The sequence below is a fragment of the Ostrinia nubilalis genome, chromosome 1 (genome assembly GCF_963855985.1).
Source record: "Ostrinia nubilalis chromosome 1, ilOstNubi1.1, whole genome shotgun sequence".
NCBI lineage: Eukaryota > Metazoa > Arthropoda > Insecta > Lepidoptera > Crambidae > Ostrinia > Ostrinia nubilalis.
In genome coordinates, this window is record NC_087088.1 from 14271414 (window position 1) to 14288549 (window position 17136).

General features: G+C 35.4%; 3 protein-coding genes across 4 annotated transcripts in view; 2 read left to right on the forward strand and 1 right to left on the reverse strand.

The window, feature by feature from the left end:
- LOC135073771 (solute carrier family 12 member 6) overlaps positions 1-17136 on the reverse strand; it is a 419228-nt gene that overhangs the window by 123291 nt on the left and 278801 nt on the right. The window lies entirely within an intron of this gene.
- On the forward strand, positions 9900-13063 carry LOC135073885 (trypsin, alkaline C-like). Its single transcript, XM_063968125.1, has 4 exons — positions 9900-9996; positions 11045-11207; positions 12027-12282; positions 12707-13063. Exons 1-4 carry the CDS (start codon positions 9942-9944, stop codon positions 13001-13003), a joined length of 771 nt encoding a protein of 256 aa, XP_063824195.1. The 5' UTR covers positions 9900-9941; the 3' UTR covers positions 13004-13063.
- Positions 13803-16644, forward strand: LOC135073863 (trypsin, alkaline C-like). Its single transcript, XM_063968088.1, has 4 exons — positions 13803-13910; positions 15074-15236; positions 15367-15622; positions 16042-16644. The coding sequence occupies exons 1-4, from the start codon at positions 13856-13858 to the stop codon at positions 16339-16341; spliced, it is 774 nt and encodes a 257-aa protein (XP_063824158.1). The 5' UTR covers positions 13803-13855; the 3' UTR covers positions 16342-16644.

Here is a 17136-nt window from a genome sequence, read left to right on the forward strand (position 1 = left end):
CAAATAGCTATAATTTAGATGATTAATATGTAAACCACATTTTAAGCAAATACATTTTATTTATTTAAGCCTGTTAGGTGCTTACTGCAAACCTTTTATTGAAAATAATCGTTATACTGAGTGTAAGCTCGGCACTGATGAATCTTTTCGGGATAAACGTTTGCTTTACACAAGGATTGTTTTGTATGTGTATCAAGTAAGTAGGTAGGTATTAGAAGTACTAGGTAGTGTAATTAGTGTAATAATTTTCAGTATTTAAGATTTATTTTTACTTGTATTAAGAGTATTTTTTTTCAGTTTCCGAGAAACCTATTTTTGGATGATGTAGAGTGTCAAAGCCTCACTAAGCAAAGCCTTAGAATGTAAACAAATAATTTTAATAATACGACATTATCTCTGAAATGAATACAACTGGGAAAGTAATTGTGCTAAAAAGTCATTAATTTGTCCTAAAACCCTAGGATATGCGCGGTTTTATTACACAGTGCGCTATAAAAATGGAATTACATAATAATTTTGCTTCGTTTTATTGCTTCAATTATAATTTTATGCGACTTCACGAAAGACTGTATAGTGTAATTATGGAGAATTTATTTTATCGCGTTGAATTTAAGCGTTGCAGTGCACGAGTATATTATTAAGTATAAATTAATTTTATAAGGATAATTTAGTAGCAGAACTTTAACCCTTGAAAGGTGTAGTTTAACCCCCTTACTAATAAAACTTACACGCCCGTTGATCAGTGTTTTAAAGTGACGTTTAGTATGGAAATGTCATTTTAAAACAGTGTTCAACAACTGTGTAACTCTTTATTAGTAAGGGGGTAAGAATATGCTTATGTCTAATTCTAAGGCACAAGTTATTGCCATATAAAGAATGAAATTGATTTTGTAATTTCCAAAAGGGCAACATCTCCTTACGAACTTACCTTAAGCCCTTGATAGACTGCGTGAAAGTGGTGCTGCCGAAATGAGCGTGTGTCGTTTCTATACAAATTGACAGCTGTTAGCGTTTAATTGTGTAGATATTAATAGCGCGGTTAAACGTGAGGCGATTACTGTCAAAATGTACTCGTACCGACGCAGTTACGTCACGTATGTCGCTGTCACAAGCAATATGATGTGTAGAGGATAGAGTTGTGATAGAGGTGAGACATACATACGTATTTATAATTTTCTATGTTTTTGACCCCAACATAAGAGGGTTCAAAATATGTGTATACTACAGCCTCATGAAGGGTTAATAAATAAATCTTTAACCGAGATAAGTGTTTTGCATCTACTATGAAGAGTGCGAATATACCTAATCAACCCTTTTTATTTATCTATTTATTTCTATAAAAAAATACTTTCGCATCACTAGCTCAAAACATAACTTTAATATTCATTCGTAATTATTAATATTACGTATTGTAAATTTCCGTGCTTTTAAGCGATTTTGTGAAAAATATTATTGGCAGGTAGTTGCTAATTGCTCATAAGATAGGCCCCCTTAATTTAATTTATAGTCCGTGGTGCATAATCTTTTCTTAAAGGTTTTAAACCTTTGTTTGTCACCTGTCATTTTGCAATGGAGGGAAGTCGAACCTTAATTTCGAACTCCTCCTATGTTCTTCTGATTAATTTCGTTGCGGGTCCAATGACAGTTTAACTTTCCCCCGGGACAAGCTTGACCTTCATTGGTTGGGTTTTTGTGGCGGTCAAGCTGTAGATCCTGGCTACACAGGAGTTGCAGTGGTGGGAACGAGAGGTGGGAATAGTCCCGTTTAATATTCATTCGCAAATATTTTTATTTCCAAGAAATAATAATGTAGATGGGTTATTTAATATGTATTGGGAAGTACAACATCTGCGTATGATAAAGCTGGTTCCTGCCATTGGCACAGGTAGATATATTGGATCGGTCTTCTGAGAATTTGTAAGTTAGATTGGGTTCACGAGCAATCCAATTAAGATTAATTGGTTTAATTAGGTGCCACAGCCTATTTTATTGCGAGGATTATTTTGAATTGTTCATGTGTAGAATTTTGATTACCTCAAAACCATATAAGACATATTTGCCTGATATATTTTCACAGTCAGACTATTTTGTAATAGAATGGGTTTTTTACCTGCTGGGCTAGGATACACACCATGATAATATCTTATCTGGGACAAAATATATGGGGTTATCGCGTAAAATCGATATAATGGCGTGATAAACGCTTATCGCGGCGCTCATTCTAGGCTTACTAGTATTGAATCGCTTTGAATACTATTTTTTCAACTAGCTCTCTTCTTTTGGTGCTTGAAGATAATCCATAAAATGCTATAAATAAACCATAGCCAATAATAGGTAGACGAGCCGCCACAAACACTAATCCCAGTTGTCAGCTGGAGCCACTTACATAAATTCCGCCGGCTTAACGTCCTCGCCAAGATTTCTTTCAGAGCCACCTACTGCCGACTTTTATTAATATTTATTACTAATTGCATATACTCTATTATCTTTGAAACTTTATCCGTTGAAGACTGCTGTGAGAAGTTAAATAGGAAGTAACACGACTCTACCATGTTTAGGTAAAAACAATATTCCTGACGTTTGAGTTACAATAACTTGAAAAGTAAACTACTTTTTTTTTGTAAATTTCATGCACAATTTCAGTGCATGAAAGTTACGTTTACTGAAGTACATACAGCTAAAAAAATTAAATTATTTTCAATTTCGTTCGTTAGTTCGTTTCAGCCAAATGACGTCCACTGCTGGACAAAGGCCTCCCCCTTTTTAATTTTAATTTAATTTTCAATTTATCTCATTCTATTAACACAACAAAAAAACTTTTTGAGATACAAAATAATATTTTTGAAATCATAATGAAACGGGCCAAACATTTTGTGAGTTCATTAATCTCATGAGTTAAGTACCTACTGAATAATCTAGATATTCTAGACTATACACAGATAATAAATACCGCATCAAATATTTTTCGAATCGTCCGTTGATAACGTTATCTATAAATCGTCCGCTAAGCGGGCAATATTTCACAATTTGTCCGATACTCTTGATTAAATTACAGCATTTCTAGATATATTATGATAGATAATAATATGTTTTAAAATGCTATTAAACTTTGAGCGACAAGAAACTAGAAATAATAGAAAATGTTATCTATTAATATTATCGTTTCAGCCAAATGACGTCCACTATTATTACTAAATGTTATCATTTATTTATATTCTTCAAGGCTCATCAGGTGAGCTGCGTGGCGTCTAACGTGTTAACAGGGTTAAGTAACGATAATAGCAAGGTTAGGGGCAACAACTTTCTGCATTACATTCATATTTAGAGAGCTGACGAGTTCTAGGGACTTTTCTTAAAAGAAAACAATGTGGTAAATTGTGGGTTTGATAGACAGTGTCGACTGTTGCGGTAAGACTTGAAGATACCTATCATAATCACAATAGGTTCAATTATTTAAAAACTAAGATCTTGGGATTTAGGTTAATTTATCAGGAAGCGGTCTTGGTATGAAGCAAGTTTTAAAATTTTTAGGTAGGAAGGTAATTTCAGTAAAATTATTGAATAATTATTTTAAATAATTATTCAATACACAATTGGCACTTTGTTCCCAATTTTAGTTTTTTTGGTAAAAAAAAATATTTGATTCACTTCACTCAAGAGTACACGACATTTACTGAATGGTACTCGTATACCTTAAAGTTTTGAGAATGGATTTAATAAGAAGAATCATTGGAAATATACCTAAACTATAACGCATTGAGATTAGCGTGCTAACGTAGTACATAACCACAATACGAATATTGTGATCATGTGATCATTGCAATGTATATTGTGTTCGAGTGATGAATTTATCGGCGAACTTGGGTCTTGTACCACAGGTTATCTCCACTGACCTCGCATGAGCGCAGACTCAGCCGCGCCGCCATCTTTGTCTTGTCCAGACAAAAGTCTCATAGTAGACACCTTCACTTCAGTTTAACTCTTAAATTCAGTAAGCACTGTTGTTGACAAATTTAAAGAAACGTATTTATATGTTGAAAGTAGGTTATCCATTATCACATGGCATGTGACTGATAGAGCAATTGGCGGTGCATAAACAAAGGGTATATTCGATAATTAAGAAGAGATATTATTATACCTATCAATTGGTTACTTTAGTTTATTTTATTGAAATGCCGCGCAGATTTATTAATTTCAGTATACATAATAATTATTTACAATCACGACTTTCAGCAACAATTGTTGTAACTTTTGAATGATTCCATATTAAGAGCGTTTACGTCTAGCGTGGCGTGTCAAGTTTAGGTAATTTCAATGCTATTTTTATTCACACTAAAACGATTGTGACTGTGTGCGTGTTTTCTTGCTCTGTAGTCAAACCAAATATGTACTTTGAATCCACCATCGTAAAAGTGTGCCAGGCTGTCAAGTGAGAAGCTCAATTAAACTATAAAATCTTCCAACACCGACTCCAAATATGCCAAGTGTCATGAAATGAAACACACCCTACTTGCTAAATATTCTATACGAAATTTGTTGACTTTCTTTAGTCTGGGTTGTAAGGATTGAGGTTCAAATCCTGTCAGTCATCTTATAGAAACGTCAAAAGCGTCCGAGTTCGAAGCATAACTACTTAGATTCTTATTTTTGACTTACCTCCAGTGAGTGCTACAGGGAAGTATGTTGAGCTACTGCCAGCATCCACACTATTCACCATTTTGGAACTGATTTGTAATCACTGGGAGAATAAACTACTTAAAATCACACGGTCACATCTTAACTACGCGGACATATTTTTACAGTACGCAGTCACCAATATGAATATTTACTGACCAGACCGAACCTTATCAAATGTCTTATTTATTTTTAATGTTGTGATGAAACCCGTACACTTTTTGTACCCAACTGTCAGCAAATGGGATATTTGGAAATGAGTAACTTTATCATTAATCCATACACTCGAGATTGTCTGTCTGCGTCTGTGTAAAAGGGCGTTATTCTTTTGTTTGCAAACTTTGTTATCCCTTATCTGAAACTTGGAGCGCCGTGTTTATTGAATTAACCTTCCAATGTTGTGTGAAGTCACATCCATTTTTTCCACGAATGGTTTAGGTAACGTACTTATCTGCAAGCCAATTTGTATTTTTAATCATTCTGAAGATTTTTTACTTGGGCAAGTTTTCTGATTATGGAATCGGTGCGTGATTAGATCGCACTCTAATAAAACTTTTGGCGGGTCAGATACAGTAGGTACATAATTTGAAGTTTCATACAATTTGGTACTAGTAATTTCTTCATGCTTTGTGTCAACAATCATTATTTAGATACCTACTGATATTGTATTCTATGGTCTCATAGAGAATATTCAATGCTAGCCAATACTTTATTGCTTTATTGATGTAACCAAGGTATTTGTAATAAGCACAATATTTTATTTATTAATGTATCCCTGCTACTAAGCAGCAAAGTTTTTTTCACACGATAGGAAAACACACAAACAATTTAAGTACCCAACTCATAAATGTATAAAAAGTATTAAACTCACATATCCACAAACATATCGGTAAGTGCAGTAAGTGGGTACAATAAAAGTCAAAACAAACTAATAAAAAAGATAATCTATCCGATAATTTTCACATGACTGCATTCAGTTATTGACCCCGTTAGTGTAGCTATAAATAAGTCCAATTCGAAGATCGTTATCTCTTGTATCTATAGCTGCAATATTTTTCCTTTCTGCCACACGAATATATTTTTAAATAGTATGATATTTAACCTATGAATTTGAAGATAAGTTTGGAGAATGTACAGAACTATACTTATTTATATTTTGCAGAAGCGTTCGTACAAAAATACATTTTATAATACCTTTAGACATTGCGCCACAAAAAGATCTCAGTTAAAATTGGTTCAATCAGATGTGGACTAACAACTATCAGAACAAAACAAATATGAATATAATATGTTTTGTTATTAATACTAAATGGATTTAATAAGAAGTTGTTAATTACCATATTAGAAACAGTAAATTTTATTTTATTTATTTTTATATTATAATGAAATGCTATACAAATAATTAAATGTATTCTATAGATTGGCGTACGCATCAAAATCTTAGTATATGAAACACTGCAAGCTAGCGGAGCGAGGAAGCAAAATTGAAACAGAACTCCCAGCAAGAAGTTTAGCGTTGCCTCGAAGTTGAACCAAGCACTACACTTTCATATAACTTAGAACTTATTTGAATAACAAGCAGTTTCAGTAATGCAACTTGTGGAACACTGAAAGAGAATCAATAGGCGGTTGCATTGTTAGTAACTACGTAGGAAACACACGTAACACTACTTACTAAGTAGCTGTGTAACTTACTTTACTTCCTTTGGATTAAGTAGCTAAGTTGTACGTTTTTGTCTCGGATACAGTAAAACTGAAAGGCCGGAAAATAAAATAAAATTGACTGAGTTTCTTGCGCTGCTTTTTCTCAGCACTGGCCCATTTATTGTCCTGAAGCAGTGGTAGGGTTAATACTGGGACGTGTAAAAGTGCTTTCTAAAAGCCTACTTGCATAAATAAATGAGTTTTATGAGTTTTTTTAAAGGAATATTATGTATGAAATTATTCATCACAAACACGGTCACAACTAAGCTTCGAAGGTTGCGGGATTCGTGTCTGTGTCCAGCAGTGGGCGTCTTTTGGTGGAAACGAAAGCTAGTGGTATAAAATATACCAGTTTCTAGATTTTGTACTTACTTTGCTTTAAGTAGGTACTCATTCTTTTTTCTGATTTATAATGGTGTGGAAGAAACATTAGCAATTTCATCTGGAAGTGTGATTGCCTTTAATTCTGAGTATAGGTTTTTTATGAATCGTTTGTTAAACTATAATATACCTACATAGATATACACATGCTATGTGTGCCACTTAATTAGAAAATTGAAAAATAACTGGGGCTAATGCATAGAACCAATTCAACCAATGAATGCTATGTTCTGTAAAAAAAGAGATTGTATTATATTGTTGTACCCAAATAAATAATAATAAATTCCATCATCGGGGAACCAGACGCAGGTTAGCGTACCATCCCTATATTTTTGACATTCCACCAGCTCGCACTAAGCGTTTCGATGACTCTTTTATAATGCGAACAGCTAGGGACTGGAATTCGTTGCCTGCTGCTGTCTTTCCCGAAAACTATAATCCGGGCCTTTTAAAGGCGAGAGTGAATAGGCACTTACAGGGCAGATATGTACCATCCTAGACTGCATTCCACTTAACATCAGGTGCGATTGTGGTCAAATACCTGCCTTGTTATGCATTAAAAAAAATATTGTAAAATATTTGTATTTTATTGAATAAACATTTTATTAATTTAATTGAATTTAAATTAATGTCTCACTGTCATAAAAATTGACTATTTCATAATCTTGCGGCTCTATCAGAACCTTACTAGTGGTTCGGCCACGTTTGATTCCCAGGTGGGGCACACTGTAAGCTTGAGTCTACCTGATGACTCGACAAGAACGTTCTTTCGTTTTGTAGGTCACGTTTGTCGTAAAGTTTATAGTTTGACACAGCTGACACAACCGAACTTGAAGTAGATAGGTAGGTATTTGAATGTTTTTAAAATATTACACGTATAAAAATATTTGTCTAATATAAAAATTAATAGCAATTATTTTCGTCCTGGTATATACTTAGGCATATTTGCATTGAAGAATTGATTAGGATAAATGAAATTATGAAATACGCAAAAGAAATAAATACGAATACGAGCCTCATAAGATCTACAAAATGACGCCCAGAACTCGATTTAAGCTCAAAAAAGTTCAAGCTTGATAAATTACAATAATATTTGAACCATATCTAGATAATGTAACAATTCGTGAGATGATAATTTGGAAATAGCTTCATGTGACGCGAAAAATCTGCTTATAAAAACTAATTTATTATTGCAAGAAGGCTTTTAAGCACTTTTACACGTCCCAGTATTAACCCTACCACTGCTTTTAGGACAATAAATGGGCCAGTGCTGACATACCTTCGGACAGTTAATAAAGAGAGGTGAAGCAACTAAATAATCATGTGACTATTTAATTAGAGAGCCAAGAGATAAACATTCTGAGATACACCATCTAACGTTAACCTTAACTATATCTATTACCGGTGTTTTTTGTATGGAGTTTGACAAACTTTTGACGTTTGTTAAAGTTAAAGTAAGATGGTGCAACCCAGCTTTATATCCAGGCGGTCATGTTAGGCCAAGGCAAAAAATTTCCAACAGTGGGCCCATATCTTCCATCGACTGTTGCTACCGAATTCTATAGACAGTGTCCCAAAATTTGCACGTCACACTGACACTGGAGGTAGCTGAGTCTAAGACGCATCGAACAAGCTTAATATGTCCATAGAAAAGTTTCATAAGTTTTAAGACAATGACCAATTTTATTTATTCATTTCCATAGATAAGTTAAATAAGTGCCACTTGTGGTCTAAACTGAATAAATATTTTTGATTTTGATTTTGATTTTGATGAGTTTTGAAATATGACTCATATTAGTTATTTTAAAAAATGTACCTACTTAATGTACTTGTTAGATGCGTCTTAAGCTCATTTACCTCTGGTGTTAGTGTGACGTGCAAATTTTTGGACACCCTGTATAATAATTTTTAATCTAGTTAGTGAACGAATTTGAGTGAATGAAGTCAGTAAAATGAGGCCTTGAAGATATTTATTTATCATTCATTAAGCATTACTTCTGACAAGTTGTTGATGGATAAGGATGATTCCACGTAATATCTTAAAAGTAAATGATTATCTATTAGGATAATTATTACGACTAATATTTTTATTAATGTATGTGTTACAGGAAATGTATGAAATCCGTCATTGTATACAATTCCTAGGATGTAAATAAATATAATTACCGTATGATTGTAACTTGTAAGTCTTAATGAGAGCCTAAATTAAAACTTTATTTCCTAAATAATCAAGAAGTATGAAGATATTATAATTTATAAATCGCATAATTGTTACTTGATTGTCTCAATGAGAGCCTTAACCGATTGAGTCCCAGACGGCATTAATTAATGTCATAACAATTGATTATCTATTGTGTCTAGATTCGCGGAGCTTGAAGGATTAATAAAAACTCTGATCCTAGAATTAGTAAGAAGTAAAGATATTATATTATACTGTATGATTATTACATAATTGTCTCAATGAGACACTTAATAAAAACTCTCATTCTTCATTTCATAAATGTGTTTTACTTATTTTTCACACATAGCGTTCGTTTTATACATTTCCTAAAACGATATTGGAATTCTATAAAATTCCTAGGAACTGTATACATTTCCTAGGAGTTGTATACAATTCCTAGAATTCATACATTTCCTGTAACTTTGTATTTACCACAATAGGCTCTATGATAGGAACTATGATATTAAAAGTTGCATTCAATGCATGTTGCATTTACAACAATATTATAATAATATTTATCCGTCTTGTCTTGCAAGTAGTCTTTTTATTTAGCGTAATTACACAATTACTCCTACTTCATATTAATTTTTTATCCAAAACGAATCTACTCGCACTTATAAATTGTAAATTTGTGATACAACCACTACAACTATAGCTAGTTGACTTGACATAGGCGCTAGCAATAAAAAGTTTTAAGAATCAGGTTCACGTTCAGGCAGCTGATTTATGATAATGCGTTATTTTCTATTTTTCTGTATAAAAATAACTAATCTTTATACACTTTTTGGTACTCTAATCTTGGTGGAAAGAATTAAATTCTAAATTCTAATCAACTAGTTTTCAATGTAAGTAATTATCCTTATTTTATCAATTTGACTCATCCGTTTTTTTATTATCTATTGAATATAAATACTTATAGCCAGTTTGGGGACAGATACACGACACATTTGCTGCCGACAAGATGCGCGTTACATCGGTACTGTCACTGTTTGTTGTGGGGCTGGCTGCTGTGTCAGGTACGAAGTCTTCTATATTCTATACTAGTGACTAATGCCCGTTTTCACCATCAATCCCTAATTTTTAAGTGACCCCTATGGTAACACATAACAAGAATTTTGTTTTCATAGGGATCACTTAAAAATTAGGGATTGATAGTGAAAACGGGCATATGGTACAGTCAGCGTCAAATAAGTATAGTAACACCCACGATGGCCAATAAGTTGATAACAGAACCTTATTCCAATTGTAACAAAGACGTGCTGCGACTACTTATTGGCTACTTTGGGAGTCTCGAACTAATTTGACGCTGACTGTGCAGACACACATGCTCATAAAGTCATGTTTATTAACATGCTTAAAAAAAGCGTGCTCAACAATTCGAAATGAGCATGTTTATTTACTATGTTTCGACACACGTGCACTAAGAGACAATTCAATAGTGGTATGCTTTCGTAAAAATAATAAGCATGTGTAACTGTAGCTTTAGGTCCGGTTTTTTTTAAATCAAGTATGAAATATTCATGTTCAATAAATACATCCTTGAGTCAAATCATTTTCAAAAATGAGTACGTTCAAGCTGGAAATCTTAATTCAGAAAAAGGATCTTTTTTGGAAGAGATTCAAAGAATTTCACTGTGAGATAATTTATTTCAAGGTTGTTGGAATAAAAGTTTCAAGCACCCTTTGTTACTCGTAATTGGGTCATTTTGAAATTAGCACAATATAAAGTGAAGTAACCTTTATTAAAAGTCCCCAAACTAGACCTGTCTTTTGGGGACTTCAACTTCGATTTTGTGTACGATAGTGTAATAATATACAAGGTCCATAATACAAGGTCGCCCAGGCGCAAGTAACCGCCCAAAATATTCTAAATAATCATGGAAAAATATCGAGAAAAAACCTTAAAATGGAGGTCTAACTGTAATATTTTTCAAGTTATTCACTTTTCAAGTTTGTATTTAGATTCATTTTCCAAAAAAAACCATAATTTTTAAAAGCCCTCTTATTGGTAGGTAATATCTGAATATATGAGCTTATCTGAATTCTTGTCCTAAATCATTCCAGCTGCCCCCAGCACGAGGATCATTGGTGGGTCTCCGGCCGCCATCGGCACGTTCCCGGAGATGGCCTCCTTGCTGTACTCCGACAGCAACTCTGGCCATAGACATCGCTGCGGAGGCACCATCCTCAGACGACGTGTGATCCTCACCGCTGCATACTGTACTCTGTGAGTTTCATACAATATTTACTTAAGGCTCCTCGCCCACAGACAGCGATTTTTTGTAGCGATACAGTCGCAATGCGATCGCCAGCTGTGTGCCCTCGCCCACATAAACACGATTTAGTCGTGATGCAAACGCTATGCTATCGTGCTTCTGTCGCTATGTAAACGTGCACGGTCGCGTGTTTGCATCGAAACAGTCGCGAATGTCACGATGCTGTAGCGCGTTGGTTGGCATCAGTTCTGTAACGCGTTGCAAATGCGACTAAAGCTCATTTTAAAAAGTCACCATGGGCGAGGGGCCTAAAACTGCGCTCGGTAAGGTTAAGCATGTACTGACATGCAGGTAGTATTAGTGATCTGTGCCTGCAGTCATACAAGTAATATTATGTATACTGCCATACACGCAGTACCTACGCTGTTTGGTTTGTGCAGACAATAGAACCACTCCCACTCATCCCTGGGGATGTGAAAGGCGACTAAAGGACAAAGTTAAATAAAGGATCTCAGGAGAATTAGAGGGTCGTACTTATGCAATAGAGACCAAATTTTACCCGATGCTGATGATAATAATGATGAGAACATTACTGTCAAACACTGTAACGAGCAGGAGCGTTTTCTTTCAAGATATTAAACATGTGAAATTGATACTGTTAGCCTCTGATTCAAAGATAACTAATAATAATGCCCAACAGTTTCATACTCAATAATTATTAAGTTACATACAAAAAGGAAGATGCTGACAAAACTAACTCGTTTCTAACCGCTTTAAATACTCTTAAACCTTTAAGCTGGTCGGTATACGACATACGTTATTCTTTCCAGTGGATCTGGCATAAACAGATGGCGAACCCGTGTGGGGTCAGCTCTCGCCAACAGCGGCGGCACCGTGGTCAACACCCAGCAGATCATCGTCCACCCGCAGTACAACCAGTTCACCAGGGACAACGACATCTCTCTCATCCGCACCTCGGCTAATCTTCCCAGCAACAACAACGTCATGGATGCAAGCATCAGTGGACCCAACTACGTCCTTCCTGACAACTCGCCGGTCATCGCTGTGGGATGGGGCCGTATTTCTGTAAGTGGATATCATTCATTACCTTTTAATCGCGACAGGCTTTTTCCTTAGCTAAAAATCCTGAGTTGGTCAACAATTGAGGCCTGGAAAATAAATATTTGAACCACAGAGACTTTAAATTACAGCTAATCTTAAAAGTTGAGTTGCTTTACTTTAAATTGAACTTTAACGGGTGTTTTTGTAAGGAGTTTAAAAGACTTTGGACTTTTGTTATGGTTAAAGTGAGATGGTGCAACCTAGGGTTAGCCTTTCTCACTCCTTAATTTAGTCACATTCATACCAGTGAAAATGGCTGTTATCTAATGTAGTTCATATAATATTGAATAAAATATGATATCGTCTGATCAAGGGTAAACGATTCATTGGTGTTGCAAATTCCATAAGTCATACAAGACCGCTTATGTGAATTTTACTTTTAATGCAGCAAACTGGACAAGTTACCGAGCAGCTGCAGCAGGTACAGATGTGGACTATCAACCTGAACGTCTGCAGACAGCGGTATGCTATGGCCAACTTGGCCGTCACCGACAACATGCTGTGTGCCGGCTGGCTAGACGTCGGCGGTCGCGATCAGTGCAATGGCGACGAGGGTGGTCCGGTCTTCCACGGCCGCGTGGTCGTCGGCATCACCTCCTGGAGGCTCGGCTGTGGAGCCCCTCAGTTCCCTGGAGTCAACACTCGCGTATCCAACTACACCGCTTGGATAACTAGCAATGCCTAGGGTTTTGTGATATTATAAGCTTTGGCCATGACAATAAAATAATAAATGATAACGAACGAACGAACGATCTTTTGCATTATTGAGTAATTGTAAATAATATTATTATGTATTGACCCAGTTAGCAAGAATTTTTCATCTAGTTAGTGTACAGATTAGAATTACTTAAGTTCTATTTTCGTCAATAAAATGAGGTCTTGAAGATATTTATCATTCATTAAAGCATTATTTCTGACAAGTTCTTGATGGATAAGGGTGTTTCCGCGTATTATCTTAAAAGTAACTGATTATCTACCAGGATAATTATTATGACTAATTTATTTATTTATGTATGTGCCTTAGGCTCTTCATACTCGTGATTCAATTAGATATTGCATATTTTAAAAATTACTCTCTACTTTAGGAACTTTGACATTAAAAGTTGTATTCATTATACAAACAACAAAGTATTTATCCGTCTTGTCTTGCAAGTAGTCTTTTTAACCAGTGTAAGTGTTATTGCCTCCTACTTTATAGTGATTGTTTACCCAAAATGAATCTACTCCAACTTATACAAAGCTAGTTTTTGTTAATAAAAAATCAATGGCATTATCAATCAGGTTCACGTTCAGGCAGCTGATTATGACAACGTGTTATTTTCTTATTTTTCTGTATAAAAACAACTAATCTTTATACACTTTTTGGCACTCTAATCTTGGTTAAAAGAATTAAATTCTAATCAACTTGTTTTCAATGTAAGTCATTATCCTTATTTTATCATTGTGAATCATCCGATTTTGTTTATTATCTATTGATTATAAATACTTATAGTTGTGAGTTTGGGGATAGATACACAATACATTTGCTGCTGTCAAGATGCGTGTTTCATCGGTACTGTCACTGCTTATTGTGGGGCTGGCTGCTGTGTCAGGTACGAAGTCTTCTTTAAAGAGGCTAAATATACTTTTTTTGTTGTGTTAATTCTATATCTATTAGGTAATATTCTAGAAAGACCTAGTATCGCTGTGACCGGTATCGATCTATTGTGATCGCCACTGTTTTCCTTAAGGCGCTTTCAAATTAGGCGTTTCGAAACGGACGTTAGACGTGCGTTTGTAGGACCGCATACGGAAATCCTATGACAACAGTTAGTGTGCAGTCTTGCAAACGGACGACTAACGTCCGTTAGAAAACGCCTAATTTGAAGGCGCCCTTACAGTTCACCTCCGAGTCCTGCATCTAAGTATTAGGTAGTGCAGTATATTTTGGGGGCCATATGTTTCACATCTACAGGATACAGGTATTTTCAAAAAAAGTCATGCTTAAAACAAACAACAATTCGAAATGAGCATGTTTATTATTGGCAATGTTTCGACACACATGTACTAAGTGGAGATTACTCAATAGTGGCATGCTTTCGTGAAAATAATGAGCATGTGGAACCTTAAGGCCCGCTTTTTGGATTTTTATAAGCAAGTACACCTTTACACAAGTGAACCTTTCGTGTTAAATAAATACTGTATCCTTGATACATGATTTGACATCTTCAAAGACGAGTACGCACAAGCTGGAAATCTCAATTTAGAAAAAGAGCGTTAGTCCATAAGATATATTTTGGAAAAGATTCTATGAATTTCGTTATGAGATAATTTATTTCAAGGTTGTTGGAATAAAAGTTTCAAACACCCTTTGTTCGTAATTTGGTCATTTTGAAATTAGCTCAATATAACGTGAAGTAAAAGTAAAGTATTTAATCTTTATTATAAGACCCCAAACTAATCCTGTCTTTTGGGGACTTGAAACTTGAACTTCGATTGTATGTACAATAGTGTAGGGGCATAATACAAGGTCGCCCAGGCGCAAGTGACCGCCCTAAATATTATAAATTATCATGAAAAAATATCGAGAAAAAGCCTTAAAATGGAGGTCTAACTGTAATATTTTTCAAGTTATTCAATTTTCAAGTTTGTATGAAAACGGGTATTTTAGATTTTTTTCCAAAAAAAATTCTTTTTTTTAAAGCACTTATATGGTTATAATTATGAAGATCTGAATATCTAAGCTTATCTCAATTCCTATCCTAAATCATTCCAGCTGTCCCCAGCTCGAGGATCATTGGTGGGTCTGCGGCCACCATTGCCGCGTACCCGGAGATGGCCTCCTTGCTGTACTCCGCCACCAACTCTGGCCATAGACAACTCTGCGGAGGCACCATCCTTAACAGACGAGTGATCCTCACCGCTGCATACTGTACTCTGTGAGTTTCATGCAATATTACATACAATAAACTAAGATACTGACAAAATTAAGTCGTTTTAACCACATTAAAAACTTGTAAAATTTTAAGCTAGTCAAAAATATAACAAAACATACGTTATTCTTTCCAGCGGATCTGGCATAAACAGATGGCGAACCCGTGTAGGATCAGCTCTCGCCAACAGCGGCGGCACCGTGGTCAACACCCAGCAGATCATCGCCCACCCGCAGTACAACCAGTTCACCAGGGACAACGACATCTCTCTCATCCGAACCTCGGCTAATCTTCCCAGCAACAATAACGTCATCCCTGGCAGCATCAGTGGACCCAACTACGTCCTTCCTGACAACTCGCCGGTCATCGCTGTGGGATGGGGTCGTATTAATGTAAGTGGATATCATTCATTACCTTTAAATCGGGACAGGTTTTTCCTAAACTAAAAATTCCTTAGTTGGTATCCGGAATTGAGGCCAGGAAAATAAATATTTGAAGGAACCACAGAGACCTTAAATTACAGCAAATCTCAAAGATTGAGTTGCATTACTTTAAATTGAACTTTAATGGGTGGTTTTGTATGGAGTTTGACAGACTTTTGACTTTTGCTATGGTGCAACCTAGGGTTAGTCTTTCTCGCTCCTTGTTAGTCACATTCATATCAGTGAAAAAGGTTGTAACTAATGTAGTTCATAATAATATAATATTTATTAAAATATGATATCATCTGATCAAGGGTAAACGATTCATTAGTGCGGCAAATTCCATAACTCATACAAGACGACTTATGTGTATTTTACTTTTATTGTAGCAAATTGGACAAGTTACCGAGCAGCTGCAGCAGGTGCAGATGTGGACTGTCAACCTGAACGTCTGCAGACAGCGGTATGCTATGGCCAACTTGGCCGTCACCGACAACATGCTGTGTGCCGGCTGGCTAGACGTCGGCGGTCGCGATCAGTGCAATGGCGACGAGGGTGGTCCGGTCTTCCACGGCCGCGTGGTCGTCGGCATCACCTCCTGGAGAATCGGCTGTGGAAGCCCTCAGTTCCCTGGAGTCAACACTCGCGTATCGAACTACGCCACTTGGATCTCTAGCAATGCGAACTAGGCTTTAGTGATATTAAAAACTTTGGTCATGACATTATAATAAATAATTTATATAGTTTTTATTAAGCTATGTTGGCTCGAGCATGATCTAAGTTGCATGTTTATACTATGTATAAGCGTGTAGCACTATCTTTTGCATTATTGAATAACTGAAAGTAGGGAGAAAAAAATACATTTTGAAGCTCAGTGTTTTTATAGAATAACACCAAAGATATTGCATTATCTTTCTAAAAATAATAATAATATACAGTCAGCTATCGTTTGTTAAGAAAAAAATAATAAAAGTACCGCTGTATCAAAATAATACGAGTGTATTTTATTTCATGTCTCCAGCAGCCAAGTTTAAAAGTAATTAAGTAGGTACATACACTCGGCATCAAATAAATCGCACCTCCCGCGACAAGCACTTATCAAACGTATGCATCCCCACTTCCCACCAACATTGGTACCATTTGAAAGCCTAGTTCTAAACTTCATTTCATTAAAGGAAAGGTTTTTACCCCAAAAATGTGTCTTTACAAGGATCCAGAGTCACTTCTTCAAAAAATAGGTAGTTACGCTATAGCCATTTTTTATGACTATAAAACTGTTAAGTTGGGATTAATCGCTATCCATCTGTTAATGAGGACACGTGAGATCTTTATTTGGTTTTATAACCATAGAAATTGGTCTAATTGATCCCAGAGGAGAGCCCAAAGTGAGGTCTATTTTCAAGTCACATTTATGGAAAATGTTAATCATTTATTTAGAAATTAAATGTATTTTTCTTTAAGGATATTTATTGGGCTTTCAAATA

Coding starts and splice junctions, on each gene's coding strand:
- LOC135073885 (XM_063968125.1), top strand. CDS start 9,942: ATGCGCGTTACATCGGTACTGTCACTGTTTGTTGTGGGGCTGGCTGCT. Junction 9,997..11,044: donor GGGGCTGGCTGCTGTGTCAG/GTACGAAGTCTT, acceptor AAATCATTCCAG/CTGCCCCCAGCACGAGGATC. Junction 12,283..12,706: donor TGGGATGGGGCCGTATTTCT/GTAAGTGGATAT, acceptor CTTTTAATGCAG/CAAACTGGACAAGTTACCGA.
- LOC135073863 (XM_063968088.1), top strand. CDS start 13,856: ATGCGTGTTTCATCGGTACTGTCACTGCTTATTGTGGGGCTGGCTGCT. Junction 13,911..15,073: donor GGGGCTGGCTGCTGTGTCAG/GTACGAAGTCTT, acceptor AAATCATTCCAG/CTGTCCCCAGCTCGAGGATC. Junction 15,623..16,041: donor TGGGATGGGGTCGTATTAAT/GTAAGTGGATAT, acceptor CTTTTATTGTAG/CAAATTGGACAAGTTACCGA.